Raw genomic sequence first — 18,355 nt, 5'->3', positions numbered from 1 at the left:
GTTTATATATATCAACTTTATTAACACTAAAAATTCTCTCCTTCCAAATATTTTACAAAAATGTTTAAGAAGGGGTATACTCTTTACTGGATTTAATTTCAGATTTAATTCCAATTTTTCAAAACTACATAGGTACCAAATATAACAAAAATTATTTTAAATTAAAATATAATCAGAAACAAAAGACCATTAATACCAATTTTAAGTGAGAAACTTACCAGTTCTAAGCTCTCCTTCAAATAAACTTCAGTTTAGTGTTTCATAAGTGAAGGCACACATAAAGTGGTAATGATGAATGGAGGTGCTGCCCAGACAGAAGTGAAGCAAGCACCTACAATATTTAGCCAGTATACTCTGAATGACTTCTTGTGTAAAATTTCTAAAACATATTTATAGTTTTGGTAGAAATGGGTATAAATATTTGTGTTTTTCTAAATTTGCTATTTGTTCTGGTTAGGGGGAAAAAACCAGATCAATAAACCAAGAAACTAATAGCAATGCTAAATTTGTAATACAAACCTTGACATGATGAAAAAGGTTCTATTGAAACCATTATTTAAAATTTTTCACAGAAGTAATTCCAAGTACATTAACAAACGTAATGAATACTTTGCTTAACTTCTGTCTGGGTCAACACCTGTGTTTATCATTTATAGTGTTCCTACTTTCTCTGGTGGTAATCTGATCTTAAGACGGATGTGGTGATGGGAAGGGTGTGCAACTGGGAAAAAAGTTACTACAGGACTTGAACTTCCATACAAATTTCAGGAGTCTTAATATGAGTACACTTGGAGATAAATGGAGGCTTTTCAAATCACTGAATGGCATCCTGTGCTTTTTTTTAAAATTAAAGATCAATTTTAGTTGGAAATCTGTAGTATGGTTGATATTTAATCATAAGATTACATGTATTACATGCACATATTTATACTATTTATACATTTCAAAAGATGGAGAAATGTAACAACAAAATTATTTACCAATAAAGAATTGTTTTTCTTTCTTTCATGCTATTGTAAAAGATTTCAATATTTTCTTAAGAATACGATACTCTTAAAAATATTTCCATGGAAGATAAATCACTTTTCTAATAAAGTTTCATTCTTATAAAATATCTGAGGGGCAAAAAAATCTTACTCTTTATCTGTATCTCCTTCACTTTCTTCTCCATGATCAAAGCTCCAATTATTTTTAAAACCTCCATCTTTCTTAGATTCTGATCTAGTCAAAGCTGAAATAAAAACAAACTGAGATAAGTATTTGTTACAAAAGCTATTAAATATAAAATAAAATTGAGCATTCCCCAAACTCTTTGCTTAGCTTAGATTTTCATTTGCTTGCCTTTTGACTATTTCTTATAAACACCGTATTTTCTCTAAAGAGAAAAAGAACACATTAAAATTTGTTTTTGCTAATTTATAGTTATTCATATATAAAGTTTACGAGAGAAAGGAGATCGAATTGGTAAAATATAATAAAAATGGGGTGTGCATGAATATGTATGAAATATTAAAAAATTAACCCCATATCTCCATAATTCATCACTGATTCTAGAAATTAGTGCCTGTAAGTTTGCTTGCCTTATTTATGAGAACCATATCCATACCACTAACCTTTTCTTTACCTCCATTATCTCTGCATTTTAATAGAAGAGAAACAAATCAAAGATTTCTGTGTTGGCATTATGATGAACCTGATTTGTCAACAACAAAACCAAAACTCTGTATCAGAACACCAAACATGCTCATTATAAGTTTTAAAAATTTTATAAGTACATGGCTGAAATCGTCTGAAACCATTAACAACTGGAAAGTGGGAACCAGAAGAGAGAAATTAAATTCTGAACTTGTCATTTGAAGCCATGTGACAAAACCCTGATGGCCTAGAGCCTACTTTTAAGATCAAGTTTGGGGTCACAGCAAGATGAGAGGTCAGGCTGAAGACCAGAACGCCCAAAGGGCAACACTCTGATTGGATGAACTAGAGGGAAAAAAAAGAAACTCACTGAAGAAATCAATAATGGGAATAATAATGATGCTTTGTCCTTGGTTCTGGATTTTTGGATTGAACTGAAGACAAATATATCCACCCCGTGGTCAGGGAATTCCCAACCATAAGCTAGCTCACAATTACTCAGTTTGGGGACCAGAAGTTTCATAACCTACATGGCCGAGAAAAGCCCATAATTTTAAGTCTCACAAGAAAAGATGCTCAATAACACTAGACATAAGGGAAATGCAAATTAAAACTATAATGAGAGACTAGTTCACACCCATCAGAATGGCTATTTTTAAAAAATGAAAAAACATACAAAAATGTGGAGAAATTGAAACTCTTATGCACTGCTGGTGGAAATGTAAAATGTTGCAGCCACTGTGGAATAAGTTTGGCAGTTCCTCAAAAAGTTAAACATCAATCTACCCAATGATCCCATCAATCCCAGTTCTAGGTATATAATCATAATAGCTGAGGGCATGGACTCTAATATTTGTACACCAATACTATAGAAGCAAAGCCCTGGCTGGTTTGGCTCAGTGGATTGAGCGTCGGCCTGCGAGCTAAGTGTCGCTGGTTCGATCTTCCAGTCAGGGCACATCAGAGAAGGAAAACTCTGACTCCAAAAAACCTCCGCTGCCTTGCGGCATACCTCTTCAGGGGAAAGGCTAGGGGAGTAAACCCCGACAGAAAATCCGGAGCCGGAGTCCTTAAGGCGGTTTGACGTTGTAGTCAACACCGGCAACTCCTGCGGCGCTCCTGAAGCCAAACTGTATTGACTCCGTCTTTCCCTTGGACCCTTCAGCTGCGAAGAGAGGGGGAGTCTGATGCATGGGCAACAGCAGACCCTCCATATCACCCTGCCCAGGCTCTGTAGCTTCAGCTTCACTGGAGAGGACACTCCAGCGTCATCGCAAGATGTCGATTCAACACGGGAGGAGACAAATACCGTGTCACTCCCGAGTCGGACTGCACAGCCATTCTCGGCGGTGCAGATAGACTCTTAAGAAGCTACACCATCGTCTCTCGAGACGGACGGCTGCCGACGACTATAGAAGCATTATTCACAAAGCCAAAAGGTGGAAACAACCCAAATGTCCATCAACAAATGAATGGGTCAACAAAATATACTCTGTACACACACACACACTATTCAGCCATGAAGAAATGAAATTCTGATATACGCTATAACATGGATGAACCCTGAAAACATTATACTTAGTGAAATAAATCAGCACAGAGGGTCAAATGTATGATTCCACTTATATGAGGTACTTATAATAGGCAAATCAGAGAAACACAAAGTAGAATAGCAGCAGCTAGAGGAAGAAAATGGAGAGTTACATTTTAATGGGTACAGTTTTTGTTTGGAACTATGAATAAATTCTGGAAATGGATAGTGGAGATGATCTCACATTATGAACACACTTTATGCCAATCCACAACTACATACTTAAAAATGGTTAATAGGTAAATTAAATGTTATGTATATCTTACCACAATAAGAAAATGTTTGTGAAGGCAAAACACACACACAACCCTACCTCTAAATGAATGATAAAATTATAAGATAATAAAAAATAAATAAATAAATGACAAAATTAGATCTAAATCTTATTAAATATAAAATTTCAATGCAAGCCTCAAGAAAAGTTTCAAAGAGTGTGAGTTCACAACCAAAGATGTCATTAAAGAAGAGAAATTTAAGTGATCAGGAGCAAATCTGAAACAAGGGTTAGACAAATAAGTAAATAAGATAATGGGAGCAATAAGTTACAAATAAGCAGAAGAGGAAATTAGAAAAAACAGAGTTCTTTAAAGTTAAGATATATCAGTAAGAGCTCACATTTATTTAATATATAGAATCAAATGTAGGTATGCATTATACCATGGTAGTATACAGATGTAAGGCTCTGTCATCTGAGGTTTAGGAGAAATGAAACCCAAGTGGTAACAAGTACACCTCTAACCAAATCCTGCTTTCTATACTATTCTCCAATAAAAGGAATCAGGGCTCCCAAGAGATATGACTGATTCTAGGGAGGAAGAAGGAAAAATACAAGATAAGCCCAAAGTATTTTGTAGTGCCAGAAGGGAAGGAGGTGCTTTTTTTCTTTTTAACTGATTTGAGAGAGAGAGAAACATCGATTTGTTGTTCCACTTACTTACGCATTCATTGGCTGATTCTTGCATGTGTCCTAAGAGAATATCAAACCCACAACCTTGGCTTATCAGAGACAACATTCTAACCAAGTGAGCAAACCAGTGCCAAAATGATGTATTTGCATAAAACCTACACAGAATCCTCCCATATACTTTAAATCACCTCTAACTTACTTATAATACCTAATATAACGTAAATACTATCTATGTAAATAGTTGTTATACTGTATTGCTTAGGAAATAATGACCAGAAAAAAGTCTGTACGTGATCAGACACAACCATGGCAGGTCTAACCACATAGTACACCCCAGAAAGAATGCAACACTTTTCTTTTGAATATTTTCGATCCATGGTGGTTGAATTCTTGGATGCAGAACCTGCTGATATGGAGGGCCAATTGTATATGCATTCTGAAAAAGGCAGAACTATGGAGACGGTAAAAAAGTCAGTAGCTTCCAGAGGTGAAATGGAGGAAGGGAGGAGCTGAGGGATGAATAGGTAGAGCACAGATGTCCATGGCAGTGAAAATACTCTGTATAGTACTACAATAATGGACACATGTCAGCATTCATTTGTCCAAACCCACAGACTCTAGACACTAAGAATGAACCATAATGTAAACTATGGTTTTTGGGTGATTATGATGTACCCATGTAGGTTTATCAACGCTAACAAATGTACCACTCTGGTGGGGATGGTAATATTGGTGGAGGCTATGCACTGAAGATAGGGGGTATATGGGAACTCTCTATACCTTCCTCACTACTTTGCTGTAAACCTGAAACTGCTCTTTAGAAAGTCTTTAAAGAAATAAGTAAACCTTTTGCATAGTTAGAACAAAAATAGCTATCTTCTTTTTTTACAGTTTTATTGACATGTAATTGACATTCAGCACTTTTTAAATTCAAGGTTTCTTCAATAAATGTCTATTTTTCATAAGTAAAAAAAATAAATAAGTTCAAGGTGTGCAGCACAATAAATTGAGTTACATAAAGAGGAGTGGGCAAAAGTAGGTTTATAGTTGTGAGTACACCAAACAGTTTATTCTTATATTTTAATTATTTCATTATTTTCCATACCAACTGTAAACCTACTTCTGCTCATCCCTGTATGGTAAAATGATTATCAACAAGTTCAGTTAACATCCACCATTTCATACAGATACAGTAAGAAAAATGAAGAAGAAAAAATGGATTTTTCCCCTTGTGATGAAAACTCTTAGGAATCTCTCTTAATAACTTTCAAATACGCCATATAGGAGTGTTAACTACACTGATCATTTTGTACATTATGTCCCCGGTACTTAATTATCTTATAACAAAAAGTTTATATCTTTGACTATTTTCATCCAAGTCTACCACCCCCCACCCCCAGGTAACCACAAATCTGATCTTTTTCTATGAGTTTTTTTTTTTAATTCTACATATGTTAGATCATACAATATTTTCTTTCTGACTTATTTCACTTAATATAATGCCTTCAAGGTCCATTCATGTTGGTTCAAAGGCTTCCTTTTTATGGCTAAACAATACTGCATTGTGTGTATGTATGTATATATATATATACACATTACATTTTTTATCCATTCAGTAGTTGATGGACTCTTAGGTTGTTTCCATGTCTTGGGTTATTATAAATAATGCTGCTATAAACATGGGGGTGCAGATACCTCTTTGACATAGTGTTTTTATTTCCTTCAGATCTATTTCCAGAAATGGAATTGCTGGATCACATGATAGTTCTATTTTAATTTCTTTTTTAAATTTTTCATTTATTTATTTTTTAGAGAGACGGGCAGGGCGAGAGGAAGAGAGAAACATCAATTGGCTGCCTCTTGCACACGCCCCAACAGGGACCAACCAACAACCCAGGCACGGGCCCTGACCAGGAATTGAACTGATGAGCTTTCGCTTTGCACAATGACATTCAACCAACTGAGCCACACCAGTCAGGGCTATTTTTAATTTCTTGAGGAACCTCCATAGTGTTTTCCATAGTGGCTATACCAATTTGCAATCCTACCATCAGTGCACAAGGGTTCCCTTTCTCCACATACTCTCCAATATTCGTTATCTCTTGTCTTTTTGATGATAGCCATCTAACAGGTCTGAGGTGATATCTCTGTGGTTTTGATTTGTATTTTCCTAATGAATAGTGTTACTGGGCATCTTTTAGTCTAGCTGTTGACCATCTGGTATGTCTTCTTTGGAAAAACATCTATTCAGGTTGGATTATTTGATTTTTGTATTGAGTTGTAGTAGTTCTTTATATACTTTGGATATTAACCCCTTATCAGATATATGGTTTGTAAATATTTAATAAAATCTTTAAAATATGTTTTAGTAAAGGAAACATAAGGCATACACTACAAAGATTTTCAAATTCTGTTATCACAGCCTTCATAGCTAACTGGCACTCTCCTGTTATCATAAAAACTAAAAAAAAACACGGTAATTAATGAAACAAAAAAATAAAGATATGCAAAGAAACAATAATGCCAAAGCATTTATCTCACAAAATGCAGAAGACATTAAGAAAACAAATGACTACATTAAAAAACAATGCTCAGAAAATTATGTTCTATTCATCTAAAAAAAAGTAATAATTTCATAAGTTATATGGTCTATCCATATAATTCAATCAAAATTTACTATCCAGAGTATATAAAGAATGCCAACGTTCTAACCACAACAACAAAAAAATGGGCAAAGATAGGAATGAGCACTATTAAGAGCAGAGGACACACACACAAAAACCCCAAAACACAAAAACTCATTGGGTGTTTTGTTTAGTTTATGCATGTATCCCAAGCACATTGAATAGGAATTAACTCTAGTTTGGCACTCAATATTTTTAAATATTAAATAAAAATCATTTTTAAATGCAGCAATAAAAATACAGTTAAGTTCTCACTTAACATCATTGATAGGTTCTGTTACTAAGTGAAATAACATATAACAAAACCATGGCATAATTTTACCATAGGCTAATTGATATAAGTGTTAAGTTTCTACAGCATCTTATCAACAAAATAACAAAATGAAATTGAACTCAAGATGTTATTCGAGGACCCACTATAAAGTTGCTCAATTTATAATGGTGTTGTCCTGATAAACCCATCCTAGGTTGAAAATAACCTAAGTTGAAAGTTCACATAATCTACTGAACATCATAGCTTAGTTTTAGCCTACTTTAAATGTGCTCAGAACACTTATATTAACCTACAGTTGAAAATAATCATCTAACGATGAATACACTGTAGAGTATCAGTTGTTTAATTCTTGTGATTGTTTGCCAGACTAGGAGCTGTGCTCACCAGAAAGTACCAAACAGCATATCGCAAGCCCAGTAAACTATCAAAATTAAAAGTTCAAAGCATGGCTTCCATTGAATGCATATCACTTTTATCACTTTCACATCATCATAAAATCAAAAAATTTTAAGTTGAACCATTATAAATTGGGGACCATCTGTATTCCCCCTCACTATAAACCAGAGTTCAAAGAATCACCTAATAACTCCATCAGATTGGCAAAAACTAAATCATCAGACATTATCAAATAGGTAATGATGTGTATACACAGGAAAGCTTAAAAACTGCTAGTCAAAGACTTTGGAGATCAATTTAGCAATACCTAGTGAAGTTGGAATTGCATATACTAACCCAATAATTTCATTGCTAAGAGATACACTAGGTAAGGTATTAATTAGCAAAGTATGGCCTATCAATTTGGCCTGCTACCTTATTTTCATAAAACCCATGAGCTAAGAATGACTTTAACATTTTTAAATGATTAAGGAAAATAAAATTATAAGAATGTTTCATGACAGGCCCTGGCTGGTAGCTCAGCTGGTTGGATATGCCAAGGTTTCGGGTTCAATCCCCAGTCAGGGCACATATAAGAGATAACCAATGGAGTATAAAAGGGTATAACAACAAGATGGTATTTCTTTCTCCCTCCCTCTCTCTCACTTAAAAAAAATTTCATGACACATGAAAATTATTAGAAAATTAAAATTTCAGAGTCTAAAAAGTTTTACTAGCACAAGACCACACTCATTTGTTTATGTATTATCTATGACTGCCTTTTTGCTAAAATGGCAGCACTGAGTTATTGCAAGAGACTGTGTGGACTGCAAAATATAAGATATTTACTGGCTGGTCCTTTAAGAAAAAGTTTGCTGACTTCTGCCCTAGAAAATCAAACACATGCACAGGAAATTACCTTTTTAAAAAAGTTAATATTAACAATATTATATATAATAGGACATTCATAGTAATGATGTATATAATAGTAAAAAGTTGGACACAACCTAAATTTTACAAACTAAGTAAAATGTAGTATATTCCTAGTATGTAATAGTAAAGGATAATGGAAATGAAAGCACTAGAATTATTCTTACCAACATTATTTAAACTCTCAAACTATGACGTAAGAATGAAAAGCAAGTTGCAGAAGAAATAATGGTATGGGTTGATTTATAATATACTAAAATATGCAAAATACTTTATACACACAGTTCAGAGATACATACATAATAAGTACAAAGAAATGAATAGAAATGAAAACTACCAAATCAAGGATGGTGTTTACCCCTGGAGAGGAAGGAGGAGGATGCCAAAAGAAAAGGGTTTACCGCAGCTTCAAGTGTATTGGTGGTGTTTTCTTTAGAAAACAGAACATGAATTTTTTGCTGTATTATTCTTTCTATTTCACATAGATGTGAAATATTTTCTAATAATTTTTAAACTATCATTGATAAGATTTTACAATAATGAAAAAATAGGACAAAAATTTTGTAAAGAGTCACTGAGACAAGTTAATTTCTGCAATGTAGAAATATAAAAGCAGTAAAAGAAAATATACAGAATTAAATGCATGTCAGATAATCTCAGTAAAGAAATTTCAGGTGGCTCTGCAGTGCTATAAACCCACTCTGTCTCAAGAACCTGTCAAGAGTCTCCAAAAGTAGTCTACCGAAGCCCTGAGCCACAATGATACAAGTTTGAGAATCCTAAAGCAGAACCACATAAAGAGGCCTTTAGGCCAAATTTTCCCATACCTGCCAAAGATCAGACTTTGAATAAAGTCATCTTGGAACACTGAGACCAGCCAAGCTACTACCGAATGACTCCCCACAATGTTATATAATGCAGGAAGAAAAGAAAAAAAAAATCATCCAGCTGATCTTATTTTTCTCAAATTACTAATTTACAAAACCTTCAGCCTTCAGTACAAAAGATAAAAAGATTGTCCAATACTACCTCAAAATGCAGTCTGAATATATTATATTTTTGGGAGGAATAAATTACACTTCTCTGTGAGTCACCAAAACCACAATATTCTTTTCCTCAGGATCCAGCTATTTATTGTTCAGTGTTCTCTGCTTTGTCTTCTACTTCATTCCAATGAGTTTCTATGGACCTTTTGGAAACATGCAGGTAGGTCTTTCCATGGCTATCATCAGGCAGCAATTTGGTGCTGTTGGTGTTTCTAAAAGCTCCTTGATCTTCTATGGAACATAAATATCAAGTGGTGTTACCTTATCCCAAAGAAATGCAATTGGCTCTATCTTTATATAGAATACTCAGTTTATTAAAATACAATTATCTCATGCTGATGCATACAAGTTTCAAAGCCAGGAGTTGGTCTTCAAACTTTGTGAAGAAAATGTTGATGAAGATTCTCAGACTTAATTGCTTCTGTGACAAAATTAATACATTCTCTGATATTTCCTGCCATGACAATAGAGAACAGAGAACAAAGCAGACTGAAGAAAAAACTTAAATACCAAACATTTGGAACCCCACTCCATCGAAACTGTGGCCATCGGAGTTACAAAAGCAAAGAAAATATTGATTTCCATGGAGGTAAAGTCAACCAAGGTCATGATGGTGAAGTGGCAGTATCTTCAGCATGTCTCCAAGATTTAGTGGCAGATTTATATACTCAAGGTTGTGGGGGCAGAAAGGTTACAGATTCTTGAATAGAGGAAAGACAAGGTTACTCTATAGTCTACAAACAAATCTTGAGAAATTTCTAGGCCTTCATGACCTACAAAAATGGCCTCAATCTTCACAAAAAAATGAAAAAGTGAAATTTATTGTACTATACATTGAACACCAGCACTGTTTTTCTCCCTGTTCTGTTTCAAAGACTGAAATGCAATTAATATTGTTAGAAGAAAAAATATTCAAAACCAAGCATGAAATGTCATTTGAAATACCACACACGCAGAGGAAAAAAAACAAAAAAACCCAACTCCAAAGAGAATATGGTTGTTTTTTTGTTTTTTTTTACTACTCAAGCCTATAGTTTCAGATGACCTCAGGTAGTTGTTACCTTGGGACAAGGCAGAATATTTAAATGTCCCAGTTTGCCTAGGACTATCCCAAATTTTAGCACTGGAAGTCTACCCTCAAGAGACAAGAGGGCCTAATTTTTGGTGATGCAAAAGATTCTGGAAATACAAAACCCTAAGGCAGCCCAAAAAATAGGGGTCAAAAGCAACACCATTTTTAGTGCTAAATGAATACTGCATAATTTACCTTCACATTCACTTTTTCTTAGCTGGAAATGGCAACTTGCAGCTGACAATAATGGATCACCCATTGTTGCATCACTCCAAGTAATGTGACTTAAGTATACAATTTAAGTGGGTTACTGTAATTGTCATTAACAGTCTGACTTTGTGGATTAACTTTGTGTTTTGTACTGATAGTGTTGGTTTTTTTAGTTTTCTTTTAAAATTTCTCTTCTCTTTTTTAATTTTCCACTGTGCAACTCACTTCAGTGCCTATAGCCTATGGGCAGAGGTGTCTTTTTTTTTTTTTTAATTACAGTGGTAACTCTACTTGTTGGCTTCAGAACTCATCAAATCTGGTGGTACTCATCTCAGCACTTGGTGCTTCCTCGCCACTTGTCATACTTGCTAGATCTTGGTAAGTCACTACACCACCCCACAAGAGAAAATGCTTCATCAATTGTCACGTGTTCACCCCTCTTCAAAATGAATTAACGACGAGTACCAAGGTAACACTGTATATATTTTTTCGACTACAGTTCACATGCAATATATTAGTTTCAGGTGTACAGCATAGTGGTTAGACATTTATATGACTTACAAAGTGATTCCCCTATTAAGCCTAGTACTCCCCAGCACCATACAGTTATTACAGCATTATTGACTATATTCCCTATGCTGTACTTCACATCCCCATGACTGTTTTGTAACTGCCAATCTGTATTTCTTAAAGCCAAGCCCTTCACCTTTTTCAACCAGTTTCCTTACCCCTTCCCATCTGGCAACCATCAAAATGTTCTCTGGCCCTGACCAGTGTGGCTCAGTTGGTTGGGCATCATCCAGCAAAGCGAAGGGTCACTGGTTCGATTCCCAGTCAGGGAACATGCCAGGTTTGTGGGTTCATTCCCTGGTTGGGGCACATGAGAGGCAACCAATGTTCCTCTCTCACATCAATGTTTCTCTCCCTCTCTTCCACTCTAAAAATAAATAAAGTAAAATAAAAGTTCTCTGTTATCTATGAGTTTTATTTGTTAATTTATTTTGCTTTTCAGATTTCCTATAAGTGAAATAATATACTTGTCTTTCTCTGCCTGACTTATTTCACTTAGCATAATACCCTCTAACTCCATCCATGTTGTTGCAAATGGTAAGATTTTATTCTCTTTTACGGCCAATTAGTATTCTCTTGTATAAATATACAATAGCATTTTTCTCTACTCATCCACTGATGGACACTTGGCCTGCTCCCAAATCGTGGCTATTAAAAATAACGCTGCAATAAACATAGTGGTGCATATGTTCTTTTTAATTAGTGTTTCAGGTTTCTTCGGATATATTCCCAGAAGTGAACTTCCTGGGTCCAGTTTTAATTTTTTGAGTAAACTCCATACTCCTTTCCACAGCAGGTATACCAGTCTGCATTTCCACCAACAGTGCCAAGATTTGCCTTTCTCCACATCCTCACCAACACTTGTTTATTGATTTATTAATAATAGCCATTCTGACAGATGTGAGGTAATATCTCATTGTGGTTGTTTGCATTTCTCTGATGATTAGTGATGTTGAGTATCTTTTCATATGTCTACCGGCCATCTGTATGCCTTCTTTGGAGAAATGTCTTGATATACTGCTAGTTTAATTTTTAATTTATAAATGGTATAATCATGTTTCTAAAAGTTTATGTTTTGAAAATGAAAAAGATTACAATAACAACTCCAGCATTATCCAGACATCATTAAATGAAAGAAAAAAAGAAAGACAAAGTTTCTAATTTTCTTCCTCTTTTCTTCTTACCTATACTTGCCTCGTTTCAGAAATTCTTGAACCAGTCCCTGATCAAAGGAAAATCAAAAATAATGACTGTTTATGTTGTTATTTATACATTTCAAACAAATTATATATTGTTTTTAGTTTCCTAAACTGTCCAGATAATAGAAACTTCTGGATCTCATAAGAATTGCCATTTTCAAGTTTAAGACATACTATGACTTTGTTGGAGTTAAAAAAAAAACATTCCAAATAGGTATGAGAGAGGAAAGATGGCTGTGTAGATTAAAGATAGCTACAAATTCTTTGCCACTCTTCCCCTTCAATGGTGGGATCTAATTCCCCTCTCTTTGAATCTGGGCTGGCTCTGTGATCTTTTGGCCAAGAGAATGTGGCAGAAGTAATATTGTGTAATTTCTGAGGTTGGGATTTAGGAGATTTGTAGCTTCTGCTTTCGCCTTCTTAGAGTTCTGCTTCATCAAGAAATGGTAAACCCCCTTAATTCCCTAGTATTTTTCTTTCTCTTGTCCAAAGGTAAAATAGGTAAGAGAAAGAATGCAGAAGCAAAGAGATAAAGAATGGAGGGAGGAAGGAAATGCTGAAGGAGGTTAAGGCTATAAGTCAGGTCTCAACTTCCAGTTCTAATTCCCCCAGTTATTCGCTATAGTTCACATAACCAAACAATCAGCTAACACCTAGAAAAAGAAAAGTAGTAAGTGAAAGAAGAATAAAAACTAGAATTTAAATAAATAGAAGGCAAGATGGAAGAGAAGCAAAGCAAAAACAGGAAGTTATTTTATCTACCTAAGAAAATAAATATAGTAATAACAAGTAACACATAGTGCTTGGGATTATATGTCCAGGATTGTTCTAAGAATTCAATATTGTAACACATTCAATCTTCATAGTAACCTTATGAGGTTAACTACCATTCTTATCCTTGTTTTACACATATGAAAACACAGAGGTTAAATAACCTATCACATAGCTAGTAAGTAGTAGAGCTATCTGTTGAATTTCAGCATTCTGGCTTCTGAGTTCAAGTACTCAATGAATTTCTAATGAAAATCACTTCCATTCCAAGTGAATTTCTACTCTACCTCCATTTGAGTACATGAAACCAAGTGATAAGTACAATTTATTAATTCAACTGGGATGAAACCAGGAAGTACATACACTTATATAAGGAATAAAGAAAGAATCCATGATGTAGTTTCTAAAAGTAATGCAATCAAAAGAAAAAGGAGAAGGGCAGAATGGAGAACTTTGTGGTGTGTTCCCCTGAGCAGGCTACACATATTCATGGAATGATGGTCATTTAGGAAAAATTGTGCTTCGGGCATGAGGTTACTGTGATTTACTGTCCCCAGTAAAAGTGACAAACTAATTGGATTAAACTACATTTATATGCATTTATAACAAGTATGGCTAAATATGGCTTAGAGGAAATGGGATAATTTTGCTGACATAGAGGAAACACTGCAGTCTTTTCAGCCTAAAGGGCAAAGTCCAAAGGGAGATGGGCCAGAATAAAAAGGAAAACAAACAATGGTGTGTGTTTGTGTGTAAAAGGGGGGTCAGAAAAAAATGGGAGAAAATATTGATGAGTCAATCTGGTAAAAGAGAAAAGGCAAAGGGAAAGAAGGCTAGATATGAATAAGTGCAACATAAAAACAAACAAACAAATGTGAGAGGAAGTAACCTTGTTAGCAGTTCGGGGGGGGGGGGGGGCGGGGGAGGATATCAAAAGAAAGGTTAAAAAAAAACAAGCTAGCTAATATCATTTCTGCCCTATGTTGCAATAGTTTCCTAACAGGTCTCGCTGATAATCTTTTGTTCCTCTCTAAAGCTTTGTCTATGTTGTAGCCAGTGACCTTTTTTGGAAACAAATATGATAATGGTACCTCCAGTCCCATCTTGTACCACTCTCCTTGCTAGCATGACATTGTCCGCCTTTTAGTTCCCTAAACATGCTATACTCCCTTTTATTTTATTCCCTTTGCCTGGAAAGCACCATCTCCCCACCTTTTCTTCTTTCATCCACCCTTCAAACTGTCCTGATTAGATAAAATTCTCATTATTACAAATAATCCCCTTTGGCTGCATCTGACAGTTGTAACTTTACATTTACAAGTGTGATTATCTGATCACTGACTTTCCTCACTGGCCTAAAGCTCTGTGAAGAAACCATTTACCCCCCTCATTATTGTGCCTCTCAGCACTGTAGCTATAACATTAGAGTTGCTCAATAAATACCTGTTGAATGAGTGATCAAACAGAAACCTGCCAAACTATCAGAAGTGAAAAGGGGGTATAAGACAACCCTAAATGAATGTAAGAGAAAGAAACAATTCAAAGAAGAGAAAGAAAAAATATTCAATACAAGGTGTGGCCTAATTAAATTCACACAATTTTAGTGTGATATTATACGAACAAAATAAACTATAAAGGTAGCCAATAAGCCTCCTTTTCCCTAATAAAGCCAGGAAAGAAAACGGTTGGTAATAGCATTTACTTAGTGGTTATAAGAATGCACAACATAATTTAGAACAAAGGCACCTCAAATTCAATTTGAGCAAAGCAGAACTATTTAATTTACTTCTCATTGCTCTACTGTCTTCTCCATCTCAGAAAGTGAAATTACCCTCCAACATCTCAAATAAAGACCCTGGGAGTCATCTTTAACTCCTCCCTTACCCTGATCTTCAATTTACAATTCATTACAATCCTGTTAGCTCTGCATTCAAACACATCTTCAATCTATCCACTCCTCTTTCCCAATCTCCACTGCCACTACCTATCCCAACACTCTTATTTTTTTACTATGATATTCTAACTCATGTTCCTGCTTTTACTCTTGTCTTCTCTAACTCATTCCACACTGAGCAGTCAGTGATATTTTTTAAGATAAAATTCTATGACACCCCTTTGCCCCAAACTCTTCAGTGACTTCCCACTTCTCAGAATGAAAAGAAAATTTATGATTTTATAAGCTAGCTCTGCTTCTTCTCTATCATATCATTCTCTCCTTTGCTTGCTGTATTTCAACCTTTTTAACAAATGGAGCCATATGTTATAATTTCAGAACTTTACATGCACTCTCCTCTCTGAAGTGTCCCATAGTTAGTGTTACCTTAACTCAGGTGTCACTTCCTCAGGAAGGCCTTTCCTGACTTTAACCCCATGTAAAAAGGCTTTCCCATTCTTTCACTGTTCTGTATGTATAATTTCTTCCATAGCTTTTATCATATTATCATCTTTTTTACTTAATTAATAACAAATATGTTCCAGGTACTACAAATATGATCATTAAAAAACGAAGTTCATTCCTTTCATGAAGCTTTTTTGTAGGACTGAAAAACATGAAAATACAAATTTATCACATAAGTGCTATTATAAAAAATAAAACAGTAAAAGGAAACAACATGTGTTTGTACGTGCATGGGGGAGCGTGACATTTTAAGTAGGTTGTCAGGTCCGAGCAGACCTGAATAAAGTAAAGAAGGGAACTATATCAAAATTTTGGGTAAGATTATTCTAAATGGATTAATTTTTAGCTATTTGTTAAGAGTCCTTCCCACTAAATTAAATGTTAAGTTCTCTATAAAGGCAGGGGCCTTAACATCTTGAAACTCCCATCAGCCCTATATTTGTTGGCCTTATTTGTGCTCTTTCTATTCTATGTTCATCTAGTCAAAACTTAAACTGAATCAGAAGCATATAGACAGGCCCCAGTCTGGTGGCTCAGTTGGCTAGTGCATTGCCTGGATATTCCAAGGTTGTGGGTTCGAGTTCAGGTCAAGACACCTACAAGAATCACCGATGAATGTACAAATAAGTGGAACAACAAAAAAGCATATGGAGGTCCAAAACTTATCAGAGTACAGAAGTACAATCATCTGCATACGGACTATAAGTATCCATAAGCCATCTTTTGAGGTTTCAATACCAAAACAAAATGACGTACATAGCACCACCTGTAACACAAGCTGTACCACTCTCAGCCTCTAATAGGCACCTAGTCTGCCAAACTAGAATAGAAGTACAATGGGGGTAATATTAAATGCACCCTTTAAAACTTACAAGCATTCCACATCTTTTTACTAGAAATCTCATAAAATTCGTATCAATTTTAGATCAAGTTTGGCTTGCATAGCAAGGTAAGATTCCTTTTGCTTCACTATATTAGTCCCTATTCTTTCATTAGACTAATGTTAAGTATCTACTGTTTCAGGCACTGTCCAGGTCTTGTTAATAAATCCAGGAACAAGGCATACCCCATCCCTCAACACCCTCTTAGAGAGCCTGTTACCACAGTTAAGTGGTACTTCCTTAACTCAGAAATGTTTCTAATTCGTTATTTTTTAAAAAGTATCACTTATACTGCATATGAAAATCATCTTGCCAATTACTCAACTTTGTAAGAATCACTGCACAAGCAGATACACTCTTCCCAATTACCAGTGTAAAACTGAACACATAATCAAAACTAAGCAAAGTGAACATTAAAGTTCTTTGTCCTCAGTTACAATGAATTTAGCTGTATTTGAGGGGTCCTTATGTACTATATAGGCAAAGAGCCAATATTGTTACCCATTACCCCCATTCCCAACAATAACCTAGACACAGTTTTTCTTAAGACTAGCTTTACTCCACCTATAGGTGCAGTTTAACTTTCCCTCACAAGTGAACAAAAATGGAACCACCCAAACTTTGTCTATTAGCTTTGGTGACTGTCCCAAATTTGAGTTTGTTAATCGCATTCTCTTTTCAGATAAGTTATTTTATAAAATGTGCTTAGCAAAACATATTTTGTAAGAATATCAGGCAAAGCCAGGCCTAATGCAAACGATGGCTGCAAATGGTAGCTTTGCGAAAGAGAAAGACCAGGGGGTATAAAACAGACTCAGTAAAAATACGTCTCCCCTCGCGCTTAGATTGGACCCCAATTTCACCCAACTGTAGCAATTTCAAACTTCCCATGAACACCCAGCAAGACCTGAATGCAACTGTTCTCATCCTTAGGCCACCACCAAAAAACAATCCAAAAATGTCAGATTTATGCATGCACTCCCACAGGGCGTCCACCCAGGCCGGTTCGCGTACCCTCCCGCCGGCCCGGTCCGGACCAAGACCCTCACAGCCACGGACTCGAACCCAGCGCTCTCGCAGCACCTTCCCTCCCAGCCAACGCCAGGACAGCCCCCGCCCCCCGCCCCTTCCCTCCACCGCCCCCCCTCCCCTCCACAGCCTACTCAGTGCTAATACCCGAATATCCGGGGATGGGGGGGCACATGGTCCAGTATTTCCCTACTTAGCCCCGCAAGGGCAGAAATAGAAGTACCTTCCAGAAAAGTAATTTCCCCTGAGCTGCCGCCGCTCTTGCCAGCCGCCATCTTCCTCCTCCCACGCCGCCTCCTCCTTAATCCATGGCCCACACAGCCGCTGCGCTCGCCGGGATGAGGGGCCGCGCCGCAGGGAAATAACCACCTCAGGGTTGCGGGCCTAGAGCTCGGCCGTCAGGCGGGCGGCGCTCCACGTCCAGACGTCCAGACGTCCAGACGGGCCTACACAAAGAAGGCCAGGCGCTCCAGGCCTATCCGCGCCGGGTTTCTCCTCAGGCCCCTCCGGGGCAATGAGAACGGCGGCGACGACGGCGGCGCTTCCCAGACCCGGTTCCTCTCGGCCCACGACTCCCCATCCACCGCCCACCCAGGCCGCCTGAGAAACTTCCCCCAGCCGCGGGCCCCCAGGAAGAGAGGTTGAAGGCGAGCGCGAAAACACGCCTCCCTTCGTCCCTGGCCGCAAAAATGGCCGCACCCGCCGCTCAGGGGCGGCGAGGTCTCCGCTACTGTCAGGCTCCCCCAGGCCCTTTGCTCCCTCTGTAGCCGCCGCCGCCGCTGC

At 36.6% G+C, this 18,355-nt stretch overlaps 1 protein-coding gene across 1 annotated transcript in view; it reads right to left on the bottom strand.

The window, feature by feature from the left end:
• Positions 1–18,001, bottom strand: part of SENP6 (SUMO specific peptidase 6) — a 110,883-nt gene extending 92,882 nt beyond the window's left edge. The window contains exons 1-2 of the mRNA XM_090282677.1: positions 17,796–18,001; positions 1,138–1,231 (exon numbers count right to left, since the gene is read on the bottom strand). Of these exons, the coding sequence (XP_090138803.1) occupies positions 1,138–1,231; positions 17,796–17,847 (146 nt within the window). The 5' untranslated portion in view covers positions 17,848–18,001. The remainder of the gene's footprint in view (positions 1–1,137; positions 1,232–17,795) is intronic.
• Positions 18,002–18,355: the final 354 nt, after the last annotated feature.

Source organism: Furipterus horrens, unplaced genomic scaffold (assembly GCF_987537825.1).
Source record: "Furipterus horrens unplaced genomic scaffold, mFurHor1.1.pri manual_scaffold_6, whole genome shotgun sequence".
Taxonomy (NCBI): Eukaryota; Metazoa; Chordata; class Mammalia; order Chiroptera; family Furipteridae; genus Furipterus; species Furipterus horrens.
The sequence above is the reverse complement of the archived record's forward strand: the minus strand, read 5'-3'. Positions and strand labels throughout refer to the sequence as shown.